General features: G+C 51.9%; 1 protein-coding gene across 1 annotated transcript in view; it reads right to left on the reverse strand.

The window, feature by feature from the left end:
* The window catches only part of LOC104401566 (nuclear receptor corepressor 2-like), a gene marked incomplete at both ends in the record, with an annotated part of 64,107 nt that overhangs the window by 15,236 nt on the left and 28,627 nt on the right, over positions 1-20,244 (reverse strand). The window contains 6 exons of the mRNA XM_010009173.1: positions 1,930-2,028; positions 4,320-4,374; positions 7,518-7,696; positions 10,072-10,165; positions 11,489-11,661; positions 16,254-16,320. Coding sequence (XP_010007475.1) covers positions 1,930-2,028; positions 4,320-4,374; positions 7,518-7,696; positions 10,072-10,165; positions 11,489-11,661; positions 16,254-16,320 — 667 coding nt within the window. The remainder of the gene's footprint in view (positions 1-1,929; positions 2,029-4,319; positions 4,375-7,517; positions 7,697-10,071; positions 10,166-11,488; positions 11,662-16,253; positions 16,321-20,244) is intronic.

Consider the following 20,244-nt stretch of genomic DNA (forward strand, 5'->3'; position numbering starts at 1 on the left):
CCTGTGCTTGGAGCATGAGGAGTGCTGGGAACACAGCCCCATGTCTCCCAATGCTGCAGGAAGACAGTTCACAGCCCTGTTTTCTCCCTGCATGCTGCCCATCCCCACGCTGTCCCACCATGTCTCTTGTCCTTCATCCTGTCACCATCTCTGGTGGCTGAGACTGGGTTAATAATATCAGCCCAACACCGCTGCTCCCCAGCACAGCCCAGACTGTGAGGTTACAGGGACGTGCAATCTGCTCCCTTCAGCCTCACTCTTAATGAGTTACTAATATTGCTGTGCCCTGCTTGCAAAAACAGTCCTGCCTTTTACTACAGTTGTAAGGTAAGTACTATGGGATGCAGTAAGTCCCTGCTCCCAAAGGCTGGCACTGAATGAGGCTCCAAACAGCAGCACACGATCTCCATTGCCCAGGCTGGACCAGACTCCTAAACTGGGGAAAGCACCCTGGCAAATACTGCAGTTAGTGATGCTTTGGACACTTTTAAACCCCAAAACACACATAGTACCTGCTGGGTGTATGCCAAAGCAGGTCTGTGGCCACAAGGGGAGGTAGGTAGATGCAGAGCAGAGCATTAGGTTGCCTCTCTCCCTCCACACTTGCTCAACTTCACATTGAAACCAGAATTTGCTGTGCTAAATGTCTCCACTGCTAACAAGAAACAAATGTGGCCTCATGTTCCAGTTGCTGTGATCTAACAAAACAGACCATGGTAAACACTATAAAAATGTACTGGAGGGAACCACCCTGTGTTTGCTGGGAGAGGGACTGGATAATCTAATAGGGCTTTATCCATCTCTAATGTGTCTGAAAAAAAGAAGGGAAAATTGGGCCCTGTCCATGACATTCGTCATGTGCTAGCTATTCTTAATGCTGTCTTAATGCTGCAGAAATCAAATTGGAGTGAGGCTACCTATCTGCCTCCCAATCAGGACCTCGACCCAAGTGCTGCTTTTTATGGCCATGCAGCATGAGGAGCCACTGATGTCAGTGGTGGCACAGGCCAGGCCAGTTTTTCCATCCCTATCCCCATGTTATCTGGAAAGATACTTCCTTTGTGGTCACCTCTCCTCATGACATGGATAATTGTTCATTCATGGACCTGTGGATCCACCAGCTGGACCTTCCTCTGGCTGAAAGCATTTTCAGGGACAAGGTACCTGGCCAAGAGGTTAGCACTTATCTGGCTATTGCGGTATCAGCAGCAACACTGGCATGGTTATGTCTAGATCTCTGTCTTGGCCACGGTAACGGCCAAGGGTTGATTCGGTCACCTACGCCCAGCATCTCATGGTGTCCTAGGAACCTGCTCGGTCCTTATCCAAAGGGTTAAGGGTCTCCTTCAGCTACAGCACCAAATCTGCCAGCCCCCGAAAGGACTTCAGACACCCTCCAGCACTTCAGATAGACATATACGCCTCTGCTCATGCGTCACCAGAAGTCATAGCCACCCAGCTTTCTCCTCTTCACATAGGTGCAAGGCAGAAGCACCCCAGCCCAGCACCTGAGAGCCCCATCCCCATCAGCACACTGGCTGCTGTCTCCAGAGGGGAGGGAGAAGAGGCTGCACTTGGTTCTTACCCAGAGCCACAGGCTGCACGGGCAACCCTGTGCTACTCCTGACACGCAGCCAGGTTTTCTGCATTCACTCCATCCCCTTTCTCAAGCATCTTGGGTTTGTTATTTGCTTTTTGAAAGCTACTGTGACCTTGGCATGGGAACGGACAAACATCAACCGCCAGAAAACAGCATGTTCTGAAAAGCTACACAAAGCAAAACCACAGCCCTATCGCAGTCTGCAAGCAGGACCTCCATGTGGGGAGGGAAGGAAAGCAGCATTTGGGGTGCTCTCAGAATGTGCTGCTGAGAAGCTGCAAGTGCAAAGCGCTCAGCCCGACGTTTCCATGCACTCCTCCAGCTCTTACCTGGCCCTTCCCGCGCCGCCGGTAATTCCTTCTTACAAGGTTCTTGTAGTTCTCATTCTTCTTGGTCAGGTAGTAATAGAGGACACAGTCTGCCACCGTCTGCAAGGACACAGCGAGTCAGGGAACAGCAGGCCACATCCCATTGCACCATCAGGGCGCAGACTTCCAGGAGCAGCGTTCAGGCCCTGCCATCGGCAGGTCTTCTGCTGCTTCCGGACATGTGCAGCCCAAACACCTCCCTCCCCAAGCCCTTCAGAGCTGGAAGAGGGGGCAACATGTGTTGTCCTAGTAAAAATGCTGAGCTCTTCCAAGGGACAGAGTGGGGCCATCCCACAGGCATGCTGAGATGGAGATGGGGTGCAGAGCAGAGAGCACCCAATGTTAGACACCGAGCACGGGGAAGGGCTGACGGCAGATGACAGTGGCAACTAAAGGCAGAAGCAGGAGAGCTGCCTGTCACCCTCTGTCGTGGTTATGTGAGGCACAACCTGCCATGCAACTGTCAGCTGGTGCTATTTCCAGATGTTAAGCTCACTGGCTCGAGTTCATTCGACTTTCTCATGGTCAGACTGAGATCCTGGCATGCAGGGGCCACCATCCCAACTTCAAGTCTATAAGCACCATCCCAGATTGGACACATTAGGAAAACAAGGAACCATTGCTGGGACATATCCTGATCCTAAGCAGAACAGAGTGTTCCATGCTGGGAAAAATCCTTTCCTGAACTGTCTGGGTACCTGAACACTGGTCTTGGGCTACACCTTCATACCCAGGGTCAATGGTTGCATGAACAGACCCATCATGCCTGGAAGCACCCAGGAGCAGGGTGCTGCTGCGTGCTCCCAGGGACTGCGCTCTCCCTATCCTTGTGCAAGGAGTGGAACCATGTGCAAAAACAGATTGCAACTTTTAAAGTGTTAATTGGATCTCTTTCTAATCTAGCCCTGATTATACACACACACACGAACACAAAAACTTACAGTCATCTGTTCCAAGGGCTAAGATCACTATTTTTTATAATGCAATTTAAAAATCTATTAATTCATTACATTGAGCCATACTTTGCATCTCTCTCCAACAGGATAATGGATGTGTTCTGTATCATAATTACAGCCTGATTTACAAATGAGTACAAATAAAATTAGAAGACATTTTACAGCTTGGAACACAGGCTGGATTGTGAGCATCATCCAAGTCCCACCGCTTTCGGCTTTAGCAAGTGGGAAAGGCTGGAAAGAGCTCGGGATCTTACAGCAACAGCAGCAGCACAAGGTTGCTGCTGGCCTTTGCTTGCTTGCTGCTTTGGACAGGAATGGCAAGGCCTTATAAATTATTTCCCCAGCCTGAATCATGCCGAATCAGAGAATAACTTAGGGTGGACGGGACCTCTGCAGGTCACCCCCTGAAAGCAGAGGGGTTGGACACTGTGTGGATGAAACACTGCATGAGATGGGTAGAGGATGCAGCTAACTACAGGGACCTGAGGAGCAGCAGCTCTCAAATGCTTCCTGCTCAGGAAAGCACCTGGTCCATGACCGTCTTTCCAGGCTGTTTGTCCAGGATCTGCCCATATGACTAGTTCCACAGAAGGTACCTGGCCTTGCTCAGAATGGGAACAGAGACTCGCTCTTCCTTCAGATCTCTTTTTCAAACCTTTCTTCCATCATTAAAAAGGCAAAGTCCCAGAAGCACAACACAGAGGCTTGGGAAAGGTCAGGCCCTCTTGTGAGCTAAACACCAAGGGGAGGTGTGTGTGCTTACATGACACCAACCCAAACAGCTGGAAGAACTGGGACTCAGCCCACCCTCAACATCCCTGACCTGAGCAAAGAGGGGACCCCTCTGCTTTGTGCTGGGCAGCTGGGTACCCACCCCGCCATGTGACAGCCTGGCTGGTGCAAGATGCTCCAGGAGGTGCTGGGAAGCAGCTCCCCAGGCAGATCACAGAGGGCTGCAACGCCTACGAGCCAGGCTGGATGCGTTCACACATCTCCCGGCTCTGAGCTCCCTGAAGCTGACTCAGTCCCTTGTCTCTGTAGGGAGCCAGGAGGCATCTGGACCATGCCTGGGGCTCTGAGCCACCACCACCCACAGGTGCCCAGCATCCACTGGCTGGCCCAGCACCAAGGGGAGACATGTGATGGAGAAGAGACAGCGCGAGGCAGGTTAAAGCCAGGCAGGGATGCTTACCTTCCTGTCCAGAAAGGATGCGATCAGGCCGAAGTTCTTTGGATGCTGCATAAACCTGAAGGAGTGAGAGGAAAAGGGTTAGCATGGGCTCTGGCTCTGACCCCCTTGCAGCTGGGCTGCCATGCTCTCAGCACCAAGGGGAGACATGTGATGGAGAAGAGACAGCGTGAGGCAGGTTAAAGCCAGGCAGGGATGCTTACCTTCCTGTCCAGAAAGGATGCGATCAGGCCGAAGTTCTTTGGATGCTGCATAAACCTGAAGGAGTGAGAGGAAAAGGGTTAGCATGGGCTCTGGCTCTGACCCCCTTGCAGCTGGGCTGCCATGCTCTATGTGCCTGGAGCAGCAAGGGCAGCTCCCTGAGGGACTCAGGGGTTTGAGAAAATACTTGTGTGCTGCTCAGCTTCCCAGAAAGACAGGAACTTCAAATATAGCCCAGTGGAGCCGGGCTGGTCAGCGGCTCTGATGAGCAGATGTTCATCACAGGGTGGGAGAGGGCAGTGGGGCTGCCCCACAACAGCCTGATCCCAGCGCCACCCAAGCCCATACCAATGGCAGATGGGCACAGAGGGCAGCTGCACACATGGTTGAGGCTTCAGGATTTGGCAAGGGAAGGGTGAAGAATCACTGTCAATGCCGAAGCACTGGCTGGGGGTGCCCCTGCTGCTGAGCAGGACCCCAAGCCTGGCTGGGCTGTCAGGAGCAGCTGCAGAGGACAGGAAGGGAAACCCAAACCCCAGGAGGAAGCTGCCACGTTGCTGAGTTGCTCAAGAGATCCCCAGTGCCACAGTGGCTCTGAGGAATGCTGCCTCCTGCCCAGCAAGCAGAGGAGCTGTCAGCAGGCTTGCCCCTGGTTCCGGCAGCCCAGGAGGGTGCATCACCCACTGGGGGAAGATGTCCCCAGGCACAGAGATGTCTCCTCCAACAAATCTCTTTGCCTAGCTGGTGGGGAAGCACCTCAGGCCAGCAAGCTCTTGGCAGGAGCTCCTGCTGGCAGAAGGATGGTTAACCAGTGCATCACCAAAGCACAGGGACCCCGTGGAGTGGTGAGTTTGCTCCAGGCTGGAGCACAGCACTGGCCATGGTGGAGAGGCTGCCACCAGCATGGGCTTTTCCTCCAGGAGCGGAGTGACCAGGGTCAGCCCAATGTGGTCTGTCAGCTCTGTGGAGCTGCCAGCTCTGTGCCCCATAGAAATGGATCAAAGGGAAGAGGTGGGTAAGCTGTGGTGTGGGTGCTTAATGTGGTCCCCAGTCTCTATTCCACAGGCAGCTGTAGCCTTTCTACCACTGAGCGTCTTGAAGGGTAAAAGTTACCCCCCAGATATAATACAGACACCAAGAGAGATGCCAAAGACATGTGAATAAGCAAGAAAAAAGAAAACAGAAATGCTGGGGATGAGGGGAAAGATAAGAGCTGGGCTGCTCAGACAGGCTGGAATCAGAGCACAGAGATAGAGCTGTACCCAGCACAATCCAACAGACAGGGTTTTCAAGGCCATGTTATCAGTGATGCTAGCAGAGCATTGTGAGCAATGCAGACAACAATACATTGTTTTTCATAAGCCAGACTGTGTCCCCATAACAAGGGACGGACGCTGTGTTCTCCTGGTGCCCAGCACAACAAGGCCTTGATGCCTGAGCAGGACCAAGGGCCTGAACAGCCTTCGTCAGCAAACCACGGCCCCCCTCGGAGCAGGCTGGTGATAAGCTCTCAATAGAGAGATCTGAAATCTTGCCCAGAAGCAAATCAAATCAGACTCTTGCTCGTGGTTACGTTTTGACAGCTACGATAGTTCAGACCTGGAGCTTGTCAGCCTTGCAGTGCCTGGCTGTTTTCTCCCAAGAGCCCTCACCATGAGGGCTGAATAAAAGGTTGCATCAGGTTTTCATGGTCCCAGGAAGAGGCCAGCTCTGGGTCACAGTCACAGATGACACAACTCTGGTTCACTTCAAAAACCCAGGCTAGAAGCTGCAGCACACCAGGCAGCTCAGCTACCCACACACTGGGACTGGGGTGGGAGCTGGGGCAGGACCTGTGGCCCTCCTTACAGCTCCTAAGTACCAATCTCTTCAAATGAGCTTTGTGAGAGCCCTGAAATCCTGCTGTATTTATGCCTCAAGCTCTGCATCACCCACAGTGATGACACAGAAACCACCGTGCACAGCAGGATGCATGAGCTGGGTGTGGATTCTTCCAGCCCCATTAGCCAGGCACGGCCCCGCCATTAAAGACCAAGCAATTAGTCTTTGCGTCATTTGCGGGCAAGCCTTGCTGTTTGGGGTGTCACATTTTAAGGCTAATTAGTAATGAGGATTCTCCTCTACCAAAGGCTTGGAGGCGGTTTGCTTGTTTTGTTCTCTTTCGGTCTGTCTTGGCAATTAGTTATTTCAGCAGCAAACAGGAGTCGTCACAAGCAGGGACAGGAGGAGGGATCCTGGACATGGAGAAGCTTCCAGCATGGCTGGCTGTGGGCCTGCTGCTTATGCATGGAGTTATCCCATGATCGTATGGAGGCCAGATTAAGGCACTGCTGCTGCAAGGGATGAGGTGGCTGTGATGCACCCACATACCTCCATGTCCCTCATGTCCACAGCAGCGAGGTGGAGTTGAACTCCAGCTGTGCTTTTACAGACACATATGGTACATTTGGGGCACCAAGGATGCTCTAGTCCTCTCCATGCACACATTTGGGTCCCCGCTGGGCTATGAAATACAGGGGAGTCTGGATGTGAGACTAAGCCATGACCCACAGCTTGGCTGACAGCACAGTGGTACCCAAGGGATCAACAATCCCCCAAGTGATCTCAGCTGATAAAGTGAAGCTGTTCTCCAGCACTGCTTGCAAACAGGGAAAGCACCGCAGCCAGAGTTTGCATGTGTCTGATGTGGGAATGCATCCATGGAAACAGCAGCCGGTGGCAAATCCTGCAGACAGCAGGATGGAGTGCCGAGGGACTGGCACCAGCTGGAAGCTGCAGCCTGAGGGGGTCTACATGGGGGAGTCGGATGTTGACAGCCCTGAGAATCCCCCTGGACACGCAGCGCCCAAAGGACAGCACGTAAACCCAAAATCAGATGAGCGTATGGAGCACTGGGTTTCGCTGGTGTTATCCTTAAGCTGGCTGATGGGGGATGCAGAAGCAGAAAAACTTCTAGTTCTCACCCTGCCATGAGCAGCAGCTCTGCTCAGGCACACGACCACACCAACCATACAAAAAGACCCGAGTTTTCTGTGCAGCTGCATCACCCTGTGCTCAGGCCCAAGGCAACACAGAGATTATGGCTGTATCCTTGGGGAAAATCCATTTCCTTTGGGAAACGCGTGCCTCAGCAAGCTGGGGCTCTGGCCAAAGCATTGCACGGGTCCTGCCTGCACTTCCCAAGGGCTACACACACTCACTTTTCCCGGAAGGTCTCCTTCTCCTGTTCGCTCCACATGTTCATCACCTGCCGGTCCTTGTAGACCTTCATGGGGTCATCCATGAGGCCGTTCATGTTGATGAATTTAATGCGCTGCTGGTCAGCATCGTAGAGCATGGGTGGGATGACGGCGAGCTGGCGCATCTGCTTCTCCAGGTTCTTTGGGGAAAGCAGAGAGAACAGTTGGTCAGCACCATGGGCCCGTGGGACCAAAGGGGACAGATGTTCGAGAGGAAAGGACAGGCGGAGGAGCAGGAGAATTCAAAAGCAAGCACCAGACAGCTTTATTGCTGGAGTAATTGTAAATTAAGTGCTGAAAGAGGCTATTGCTGTCAGCCAGAAAATAATTATCTTTCAGTTCGAAATGAAAGGCTTGAAGATACCGTGTGGAAATGTCTGACTTAAGCAAAAAAGCTCCTGACCATGACCAAGACAAGTCAAAGCAGCAGTGGCACAGGGAATGCAAACCTCTTCCAGCCATGAAACCCATGGCCACATGGAGGGGTTCGGCCCCCCACCCCAAATTCCAAGGGAAGCAGATCAGCTCTGCAGTCTATTGAAAGGGAGGGCAGAGGGAGACGTCGTGTTTCCATTCCACAGGAAACCTAATATTGTTCCAGGAGGCTGCAAATGTCACTGTAACAGGGCCATCATTCCTGTCTTTCCTCTCACTGCAACATCCTGAGACATAATCTGATGCCTTTATTCCATCCTATTCAAGCACAAAGTTCATCGAGAACCCTGGCTGCACACACGGACAGGACAGACTGGGCACGCTGGTTTCCTTAAGTATTTGCAACAGAGTGGCCAATGTGATGTCTCATTTCTGCTGTCCCCTGCCCCAACACTGGGACAGTCCCTTTGGCTGAGCTACTGCTGGTCCCCTGGCACAGGGGGATGCTCTGATCACCCTCTTTCTTTGCTAACAACACCACCACTTTGAGTCCTCCCTGTGCCCTGCAATGGCACTGGTCAGATATAAATTCCAACCCTTAACCCAGGAAGGCCAGGTCTCATGTGCTGTTAATTTAATTTACAGCTGGATGCTGGTTCCTGGGATAAGAGTAATGTCCAATCCTTTCCACAACCAGGCCTGCCCAGCACCACTCTGCTTCCCTGCTGTGACTGATCAGGCCCATCCTCCTCTCCCTAAAACACAGCTCTCTGCACACAGAGGAACATTTCAACTCATCCCATCACGTTCCTCACCCTCACTAGGATGCCTCTCATTTAGCAACCGTCTGCTCAGATGCCCTGGGGGTGCCATCTCATCGTGGGAGGTCAGGGACAGCTCGCAGCCAGAGCATCTACCCTGGCAGCCGCAGAGTGACCCAGCCAAAAGGAGAAAGCCAGGGCAGCAGAGAGGCAGCAGGCAGGAGCAGTGCCTGCAGCAGGGCCTCTCCCTGTGCCTGGAAGGGTGTCAGGGTGCAGAGACACCCTGCAGCAGGCAGCCAGACCTCGCTCCTCTCCCCAGCAATGTGCTGGGGCAGAGAGCTGGCCCCTGCCTCCAGCAATGCTCCCTGGCTCTCACCTCCCTTCTCCTTCCTACCCTGTGAAAGGGCTGGAAGCTCCTCTGAGACAAGCACAGCAGTGCCCTGTGCTCAGCAGAAGGCCATCACGGTGCAGTTCAGCAGCACGCTCACTGCGCAGGAGGTTGGAGGCAATCATCTAACACTCCTCTTGGCCATGACACCTGCAGAGCTGTGAAATTTCTCTCTGCTTCCGAGATCCGTGTCCTCCAGGTCGTTGCCTTCACTGGCCAGCAGCAACTGCCTGGGACCCAGGGCAGGGAGCGACCCGTGGTGCAAAGGCTGCAAACATCTCAGCTGTTGCTGGGCAATGGCTGCTCTCCCCTCCCAAACGCAATCCATTCACTGCAGCTCGCCTCTGTGCCAAGAGAGTGGAACCCTTGTGAAACCAGATCCAAACGAAGCCAAGGTCACGGGGATGTTTCAAGATGAATGGAGCACTCCCAGAAGATGTGGGCCAACTGGCTCACGTACAAACCATTCATTCCATAGGATTCCCCTGTGTCGAGCCACACAACCCATTCAAAACAAAATGAAACGAAACAGAAAAACCCCTCCACCCAGCAGCCAGGGTGCTGGCTCACTTCCTTTCCCTTCCCACCTCCAATTCCAGTTTAAACCAACGGCCAGGAGGTTTGTGGCGTGCTACCCGGGATGAGCAGCATCCTGAGGTTTCAGGTCCCCAAGAGGCAGTTGAATGCTGATAAATCCTACCCACTGCCACCAGCTCCTGAGGTGCTTTGCTCCTAAAAAATCATTCCACAGCCCTGTTGCCTGTCTTGGGTGGCTGGAAAGATGCTGCTGGGTATTAAATGAACACCTCACTTTGGATCCTGTCTAGAAAGCGTATTAAGCATCACGGCATCCTCCCCAACCTCAGTGTGGCCTGAACTTAGTGGGATTTGTATCCGATTTCACTGTGGGACCTGGTCGTACTCTCTTGTCTTCCTCAGAGAAGAGTGGAGTGAGGAGTGAAGAGGAGGAGAAAGGACAACCTGGTCTCACCTCTTGTTCAGAGAGCCCGTCGATGATTTCTGACACCTCATGCTCGCTGCGTGCAGCTGACATGGAGAGCCCGCCGCTGCCCCTCTGTCCTACCCTGCTGGGAAAGGGCAGTGAAACACTCAGACACTGATGCTCCATTTCATAAGCAGCAAAACACATTTGTGACAACTCAATAGCCCTATTGTCCTCCTTGCTGACCCCCATCACGGCCTCATCCAATACCCCATCCATACCACCTCATCCCATGCTGCAGGGATGGTGCCTGCCTGCTGCAGCCTGATGGGCTCTGACAGCACCATCCTCTGTGATCCCCAGGTTTAGGCTCACAGGCCAAGAGCCTCAAACCACCTTCCTTACCTGTGCCAACCTCCTGGAATGCTACAACAGAAGGACATTTCATACCCAACCATATTCTCCCCTGTATTTTCTCCTGCTCATTACACCACAGCAACAGCATAAAGGCATCATCATTAGCACCAAGCCATTAGCACTGTGCCACTGCATCTGGTTTGCAAATGCTGTGGGAAGTTTTAAATCAAAACCAGCCACTGACATCTATCCCCCCCCAGTATCACTCAATGTAACAGCCACATGTCCCAGGGAATTAAAACTTTTCTTATTAAGCAGGTAACAAATTAAAACATTCCTTTCTCAGTACCATTTCTCCCCGTCTCTTTAAGACAAAATAAAGCCACCGATTAGGAAGTTTGGACCCATCTAGCTGTTAGTGGGGCATAAGGATGGGATGCTGGCAAAGGGATTTGGGTTCTGCACACATCAGCTATCCCTGGGCAAGATCCTGGGACTGAAACGGGAAGGATAGTGAGATCATGAATTTATGTCTCCTTCTGGCAAGAAACATGACCTCGAATTGTGCTTCCAATGAGGATGAAAAACTGGACAGGGGATGGGACAGACAGAGGACATTCTGCTCACTTCGTACCATTTGTAGTCATTCCTATAACTTCTGCAGATGTTTCTCATCCCTGCCCATGCTCTGATCAAAGCATGTGCATGTATTAAATCATCAGCATGGCCAAATGCATCTGCAAGTCTTGTACATCTTAGTTTGGGCCCACCAGTAAGGCAGCAGTTAGCACCATCCCAGCCAGCCGGCCAGCACAGGAGAGCTGCCCCTTGCTCCAGCGTGGCCAGCTGGCAGGTCAGCAGCAAAGGGGAGACAGGCAACCACATTCCTGACATTCTTCCTTCTCTCTTGGCCTCTGTGCTGAGCGACCTTGGGGGAAAAGCAGCAAAGCTGCTTGTCTGCTGGCTTCTGCTTTGACCAGACAGGGAGAAAAGGGACTGAGCCATCCCAGCCCACTCCTCCCACAAACAATCCCCATGCCCATCCCCAAAGAAAAGAGAAAGGCTGTCTGATACCAGCTCAGCCCCTTCCTACCGCTTCTCCTCTAACCTCTGCATGCGCTCTTGCAGTTCCCGCTGCTTCCGGATCTCCGGGAATTGCTTCTCATAGTATTCCCGCACTTTGCTCTCTTTGGCGCGGCGCCGTGGGTTATTCTCAATGCGCTCCACTTTTTTTTCCCAGGCCTCCATCAGCTGGTCATAACGTTGGCAAAACTTCTGTTCCTGAAAGGGCAGAGGGAGAGAGGGAGCTCAGGAGACGTGCCTGGGAAGGGCAGCTCCTCCAGGCCTGTCCCTCGATGGCTGCTCAGGCTGAGCGTTGAGTCATGGTGCTTAAAGGAATATGGTTCATTAGGACACGGACATGCTCCAGGGTCTGTGATCAAACCCAGGGTAAATGCTCAAAATAGGCCATCAGGTACCCTCAGGCTTTGCCCTTCCAGCCCCAGCATGTTTGGTGAAGCAGGACTCTCACCCAGCATGGCTGACTGAGGCCACACACTGTGGTGATGCCACCAGCTCCTCCACCATCCTGGAAAGCAGGAGCATTTCTCTAGTGCTGCTCCTCCTTTTCGGCCCAGAAGCAGGATGAGCACATCCCCACTGATGGCAAACCCAGGCTCTGCATGGGGTTTCCATGCCAGGTCCTCCTGGGTGATGTCCTCATGGCACACCCACCCAGCTACACAGCACAGGTCCAGCACTGCACTTCTGCCTCATATTGATAGGACTGGCCGGCAACCATGACATTGAAATATCACTTAAAACACAAATGAGCCTCCCCAAACCAGCCCCTAATCGCTCCTCTGGCCACTCTCTTCCTGGAAGAGAATGCCAATGGGCAGGCGAGGTCCACACCAAGTTGATGCCCAGCCATGGTCCCTGATGGCTGCAGCAGAGTGATGGAATGATGGAGCAGAGTGATGGAGTGATGGTGTCCAGCCTCACGTGAAAGCAGCTATGTGACCAGAGGGGGTTTTAAGGTTTCAGTCTGAGTGAAACAAATGCCTTCTATGCCCCAGATCAGGAAGTGAAAGCAGATGTCACTCTGCAAAACCACCAATGGCAAACCCCAGGTCGTTCTGCTTTCCAGAACAGGCAGCTCGGCACCGGCACTGGACCAGGCAATAACCCAAGTGCAGCAGCACATCCTGTGATCCCCATGGCCTTTTGGAGGCACCTCAACAATAACGTGGGGTGGACAAAGCTCCTCAAACCCTGCAGCTGATGTGGACTAATACTGCCCCTCCCCAAATAAACTAAATCCCATTTGCACACCCAGAGCCAGAGGCTTTCCCACCCCACAGGGATGCACAGGAGATGCTTGGGTTTTGGCTAGAGGAGCTAAAGGAAACAGCCAAAAGATGGAAGTGAGGAATGAGAACAAGAATAAAAATGCCCTAAATGCCACCAAGGGAAATCTCATGCTATAGGTAATGCCAACAAACGGCGACAGCTCAGAGAAATCCCAGCTGCTGCATTCCTACCCCTCCTGGAGTGATGCTCTCAGACCCCTGAACACAAGAGCTCCCATCCTGCCAGCAAATCTGCTCCAGCCTCCTGCTTTCAGAGCAAAAATACCCTGCAAAGTTTATGAAGCCTCAGTGCTGGGATGCAGCGGGTGCTCTGTACTGTGTGCCAGCCTATGGCACAGCCAGGGGACGGCCCAGCACGAGGAGGGCTTGGTCTGGTGAGAAGCTTCGAGGCTTTGAAAGGTCTTTTGCTCCCCGTGGGAATGAGCTGGTGCTGGGTCCCACATTGCTGCCACTTGGCACGGCCGCCAGGCTGCTTCACTGCCAGTTCTTTTTCTTCCTTTTCCTGCACTCTTTGGGACAACTCGATGAAAGCTTGATGCAGAATTCCTCTTTTAAGGAACTGATATTTGCAGATAGAAAAAGCAACGTCAACGTCACGCTGCTGATTTCCCCAGCAGCTCACACCCCAGCAGCAGGGTGGGCAGGACCAAAGCTCCCCACTCACACAGCTCAGCCCTGCAAGAGCATGGCTTTGTTACGGACTGGCTGAGCACTTCTAGCTTGCATCTGCTTTCTTAAAGCCCCTTCCCACTATGGGGCAAAGAGATCTTCCCTGCCACTCAAGTTTCAAACCCCACCACAGCGGGGCTGGGCTGCAGCATCCCTGTCTAGCGCTTTTTGGTCCAGCTGGGATACATCCTCCCTGCAATCTTTTGCCATCATTCGAAAGCCAAAATTACAGGCACCTTAGAGCACTGTGCATTCCCTAGATCTTCACAGCTCGATCACCAGGAGAAGCTCCTGGTCAGGCACTTTAGGAGTCTATTCCTTCTTCTTTAAGCATCCTCTGAGCAGCCTTAAGCGAACGTGTCCGTTCCTGAGCAATCATCTGTGCCAGCTTTTAGCATCGGTGCTTCCTCTGCCCCCCTTCCCGGCCGGGCTCACCAGCCCATCAGCCTCTCAATCACACAAGTAAGTGATGGCAAGCCAAATCGGACTTGACATGCGTGTCTAAAAATGGATGAATAGTAACGCTGCCATAGCAGCTGAAGGCAGTTTGTAGGCTGTGCCAAGCCCGAGCCCTCCCGCAGCCCACGCTCTCACAGCTCCAGGGAACGGAGCAGCTCGTTGGAGAGGAGGGGAAGAGTGAAGGTAACAGGAGGAACGAGTCCAATATCTATATGAACCCCACAGTTTTCATTCCCTGGCTGATGGAGATGAACGTCTTATACTCAAAACATCCCCCTTTACCCTTTTCTCTCTGCAGCATCACCCCTCTGATGACAATTACATCAACCAACCTCGGTGGAGGCAGGAGGAAGCCCTGCACATCCTCTGGTGGGGCTCCCAGGGCTGGAGCCTGTTGGGGCCAAGCTCTGACCCTGCTCCAGCCAGTCCTGGGCAGCGATAACACCCCAGAAAGTAAAAGAGCCAGAAAGAAACACTGGCACTAGATGGGCTTTGCTAAAAATAGGGTCTGCTACAAAATAGGCAGAAAAATAGCTAAGCGAACCCATTTTGCAAACAGAATCAGCAAATGTATTCACTTTGCAAATTCAGCAACCGTATGTTGCCTATTTTGTAGAATAGGCAAAATGCTTCCCTAAACTGAAAAATCCCCTTTCAAGGACACTGAATAAACCGGCTGGCAGAAATTCACCTATTTTGCATGACAGGCGACTTCACTGCACGCCGTATTTTAGGAACCATGCTCTTGCAGCCTAATTAAACCTTTTCCCCCAGCTCCTTGATATTCACAACAGAACGACTCACTCTAGATTTAGCGCAGTAACCGGCTGTTTCCACCAGAAAGCAGCTCCTGGGCACTGCCCTTCAGGTTCCAGTAAAACCACACGATGCTTTACAATCCCTGTTTTGAGGAAGGGAATATCAATCCGCTTCCCACAACTGCCCAAGTCGACAGCAGCAGCAGGCAAGGTGCCCTGAGCAGCACCCAACTGCCCACACTGCATCATGTTGAAGGTATAAGATCTGTAGCCCCTTGCTAGAAACCTGGGAGGAATTTTATCATGGATTTGGATACAAACAGGAGACACAACTATGCCTTTGGAGTGCAGGATCCGTGGCTTTTGGAAGGTTGCTATAAAATGGTGGGGGGGAGGGAATGAGGCATGGGAAAGGAAAAGAACATGCCTTATTCACCATATATAAGAAAATAATTTGATTTCTGGCTCAGAAATACCAGTACTGAAAGCTACTTTTAAAGGCAGGGCCTTCAAACCACTTCCCAGGCTTATTATTCTGAATTTTTCCAGCAATTCCTCCAAGCTGGAGCATTTCTGTCCAAAACCAGCACTGAAGCCGCTGACAAAACCTGCACCACTGGCAACACCAGCGCCTGAGCCTGCCCCAGAACAGACAGTGAGTCAGGAACCAGGATTTGCACCTTCCATGTAAAATGTGAAGAAGCCCTGCGCTGAGCTGAATCAGCCTTCATGGAAAGACAAAATCCACCTTCCTGGTGGGGCTGTTGGTCGCTTCTTCCCAGAGAAGCTGTGGCTGCCCCATCCCTGGCAGTGTTCAAGGCCAGGTTGGACACAGGGGCTTGGAGCAACCTGCTCTAGTGGAAGGTGTCTCTGCCCAAGGCAGGGGGTTGGAACTGGATGAGCTTTAAGGTCCTTTCCAACCCAAACTACTCTGTGATTCTATTTCCCCTTCTGCACTGGTTTTGCCTCCCAGCTCCTGCTGGCAACTACCACAGGCAACAAAACCATGTAATTCTGTAAATCCCACTTCAAATTTCTCCTCTATTTACTAAGGACTTGCAACAAATGCCTTTGAAGTCTCATAATAAATCCCTCCTTGCCCCTTACTTAACTGAGAACCATCTCCTCAAAGGATGCTGGAACTATCTTGCAGGCAAAGCTGCCTAGAAACAAACTGGCGCAGAGCTGGATCTTTATTTTAAACCACAAATTCCTAGAACATTGCCCTGTGGTCAGCTGGAAATAGCCAGATCAGTCTTCAGACCATTTATTAGAAGCACAGTCAGCTTGTTTCACACCTCTCTTTGGGTTCAATTACTCACAAAATAGACATTTACGCTGTGAATAGGCTCTCTGAGATCAATGAAGGGCTCCGCTGTGATTAAGCCAACCCCATGTGTTGGCTCCACAGGGGATACTTCTGGAGGGAGGTGCTGCCTGCAGCAGGATCAGGCACCTCTCCTTCATCCGAGTTATCTTAAACATAAGAGATGCCACAGCAATGTAACAGGAGAAGCACTGAGTGCCAGCACCTCTCTGGTGGGAAATGTCCTTTTCTTTCTCACGTAATAAATTACGCTGCTTTATACATGTGAAGTAGAAGGGAATTACTTACCCACTGCTTGCGAGCATGATTTCTCCTCTTAAAGTACAAAATTAACTTTTTCCGCATTGCCTGGTTTCTGTAAAGAAAAAGAAAAGATGAGAACTGATTAATGAGGCAGCTCAAATCCAAAACCTGGCTCTCCCCACTCCCAGAGGGGCTCGCAGCACAGCTTTCCACCTTAATGTGGAATTGCCTCAATTTCAGAGCAGCAAATGTGGTTATCTTGGGACCTCGCACCAGTTTCGAGAAAGACCAACAAACAAAGGCACTTCACCCACATCTGTTGGTAAAACCAGGACTAAGGTTGAGCATTACATCCATACATTCCCACTTCTGCAAACCTGTACCGTGTGCTCAGCACACAACACAGGCAGACATTCAGCTCTGTACTTATTACGCTGTTCACTGGTTATTTTTACATTTTGATGTGCAAAACCCAATGAGGTCCCAAAAGCTGGGGGGCTGAGGTCAAGCTCTGCATGGCAGGAGGTGGCTCCCCTGAGCAGAGGCCACCCTGTGCCCCGGTCCCCAGGGCCAACAGCGATGGAGCTGTCAGTACACACACGCTCCCAAGGGGTTATTCACCCTAGGGGCTCTGAGATGCTGATAAGGAGGCAGGATTGCAGCAGGGCTTGCATCAGGTATCTCCTAACCTCTTGTTTTCTTGGGGCTGTGCCTGACACCACTGCAAACAAACCAGCCAGGAAAGTTCAGCCAGTTGCAGAATTAGGACCTCAAGAGAGAAACTGGCCACTGCAACCACAACCAACCCAGCGTCTGCCCAGACACCTCCCTGCTTTCTTCTTCTTCCTACTTTCTACAGACAGCATGACATAATTGCTGAAAGAGAAGCAGCACTAAAGCAGAAGGGAGCTGGAAAGGCTGCATGAGCACCCAGAGCCTACACAAACCCAAGAGCTGAACTCCTGCCATTGTTCCTGTTACTATTATCCACAGCAATAAAATCTCTAGGTAAAAGGTAGAGACCAGGCGCAAAGCAGTTTCCTTAAGTCTTTTATCCCGATTAAAGGCAGAGCTGCAGCGTGTAATTACTGATCAGGAGCTTAACAGTCTCATGTAGGCACGTTCTGCAGGATTTAGCAGAATGAAAAGACACCCTTGCTCCTTCCTCATTCCTCTCCCTGCCTGGCTAATGGGGAAGGGAGAAAACAACCTCCTCCCCCATAAATCCCTAAACCTCAGCAGCAGCAAGGTTTGGGAAGGGGCAGAGGGTCTTAGAGAGAGGACTGGGGGCAGTCCTGGCTAAGTCTGGGGATGGAGAACATTACAGAAAGCACCACAATTCTTAGTTCACCAAGGAGGAAACACATCAGGCTTAACTCTTGTTCCTAACAGTACCATGTGGATTTTGTAACTTCTGTTTTCCCTTCTTCATTAGCCACCAGAGGTACAGGATACACACAGAGTCACTGCCTGAGCTGCACATCTTCATTCCCTTTGACTTCACCTTCAATGCTTTGGTGCAGAAATAGACCTCCAAGGCAGCACTAGCAAGTGGCACTCATAACTCCTCCTACAGATGGAAAACACCAGCTACCAGCTAGGAACAGACTCCAGTATCCCCAGCTCAAGCCTCACAGCCCCACATCCCAGTGTACTCTCAATTCCAGGCAGCACCAGCAGAAGGCACAGCCAAGTGATGGGGCTGATGGCCCTGCCGAGCAGACACTCGGATCCACAAATGTTCTCTGATCAAGGACTTAAATATCAAGCCACATGATGATCATGTGTGGGACGGCGCCCACCAAGGGGTCATGGTTTGACCCTTGGGGCCAGCACAGCTAAATCAACCCCTGCCCTCCCTACCCCAGTCTGGATGCCTTGAAGGAGCAATGTGGAGCTTTGACACCCTGCTGCTGGGTCTGTTAGCAGGAACCAGGAGAGTAAATGAAGACAATTAGCAGCTCTTACACAGCTGATGGGCTGCCTTGAGTTTTGCATCATGGCTGACCTTGAAAGTGCTAATACAGGCAAAGATTTAATGGCTCCACAGCTGCAAAAATCAGGACTGCCTTGAAAGCAGGTTTATGTTTACCACCACCAAGGCTGAAGTAATCAGAGACTGAAAGCATTAAAAACAACAACAAACCCCCCTGATGCCCTAAATGTTTTTGCCACTTTATCTTTGGGGTTTGTTGTTGGGTTTTTTTTTTTGCATAAGGTCAACCTTTCAAAGGTTAGTACAATCTTGGTAAATATAAATGGGCTTCACAGTTTATCTTGCTACATGTACTGCTGTTACTTGGAAACCATTTGCAGAGAGGTTAATTCGGGCCACCCATCTCCAAAGCACACACTGTGCTCCCCGAGCAAATCAAAGAGCCAAGCCCAGGGAAGGTAAGGGCTGTCTGCTGGAGTCTTGCACAGAAATAACCCGTGTGGGACAGCACATGGGAAAGGTTGCTCTTGCAGCAACACCAACCACCCTCCATCATACTCTTTGGCAGTCTTAATCCTTGCCTGTGTGTTTCTGAGGCAAGTTATCACGGATGGAGACCTGGACACAGCCTCCACGGGGTGAGGAAATGAGGCAGTTCACAGGCAGGAAGAATGGAGGGAGGCTCCTTAGATAAAGCAACAGTGACTCTTGTGGACAGTTTTAAGTATTGCTTGGCTGGCACATCACACTGCACTGGGTCAGGAGGACATGCGAGCTCCTCGTGATGCTCAGGCAGGCTGGGGTGGACACAGTGAGACACGGAGGCTGCCAGATGGCACATCCCCATCCTTGTCATCAGCCATCCATCTAATCATCCGCATTTCTGCCCTGGGCTCCCCCGCTCCCTGGTGCACCTATGGCGAAAGACTTTGTTGCTGGTGGGCTCAGCTTCACACAGTGTCCCCCAGCGCTGCAATGACACGGTCAATACACCTTTCCCACTCGCCTGCTTCAGTGCAGCCCCAGTCTGACACTTCCCTCTGAAGGCAGCTCTTCTCCAAGGCGAGGACACCACATCTAGTTACCCTCTCCATGACAAAAGCTATTTCCTGCACCTTCCCTGCTCCTCTGCAGGGAAGGGGGAGACCAGACAGTGTGGGTCACGCAACCACCACAGTCTTCTCCAGAGAGACACTGACCTTGTGAGCTTCTGCAGACCCCAGGCACAGTCCCCAAAATGGACTCGGGGACATGTGGTTTTCCCCACATCAGAGTCCCATTTGTTTGGAGTCTGGGGTGGCAAAGGCTCTGAGCAGCAGCAGGTCCCTCACTTTAGGGGCTGGCTATCAACTGGACAAACACAGCAAGAGCCTCAGTACCAGGCATCAGCCTGAAATGGGGCACAATTCACATGGGGAGCCTGGGGCAGCTCCACCAGCACCCGGCTCTTCCCCACAAGCATTTTACAGGCAGGAGGAGGAAACAGGGATCAAACAAGGTAAACCAAACTCACCAGCACAGGAAGCAGGATTCAAACACTATCTATAATTTGGGGTGTGATTCTGCAAGAGCTTTTTATCCTTGCACAACCCATCCCACTGACCTAACTGGTGAGCCCCACACCTGAGCATGCTTCTCAGAGCCAAACCAGCAAGGGAAATGCATCTCCCACTCGGGAGCAAAGCAACGGGAGCCCTGTGGAAGCAGCCGCTTCCACCTCCAGTCAGGTTTGTGTTTTGGTTTTCAAAATGGAGCCAGTCAAGGAGAGAACCTGTAACTGTGACTTTTGGGTTACTTGGCTCGGGTCCACACGAACGACTTGGCTGTGCTCTTTAAAGGATGCGTGCGCACGCATGCGTGTCGGTGCTGGTGTGCGCGCACGTGTGGACGCTGCCAGAGCCCTGGGATAAGACTCCCAAGGGTACAAAGAGCCGATGCACACCTGGCCGAGGCCTGCCTGCCGAGACCTTCAGCCGGGGCAAGGCGAGATGAAAGGAAGTTTGCTATTTGATCAGAACTAATCAGGGGTATTTCATTACACAGGAACGCCTTTCATCAGGCAGCCAGCGCAAACAAAGTAGGGATCAAGCCTGCGAAGAG

Source organism: Nestor notabilis, unplaced genomic scaffold (genome assembly GCF_000696875.1).
Source record: "Nestor notabilis isolate BGI_N333 unplaced genomic scaffold, ASM69687v1 scaffold23132, whole genome shotgun sequence".
Classification (NCBI taxonomy): Eukaryota; Metazoa; Chordata; class Aves; order Psittaciformes; family Psittacidae; genus Nestor; species Nestor notabilis.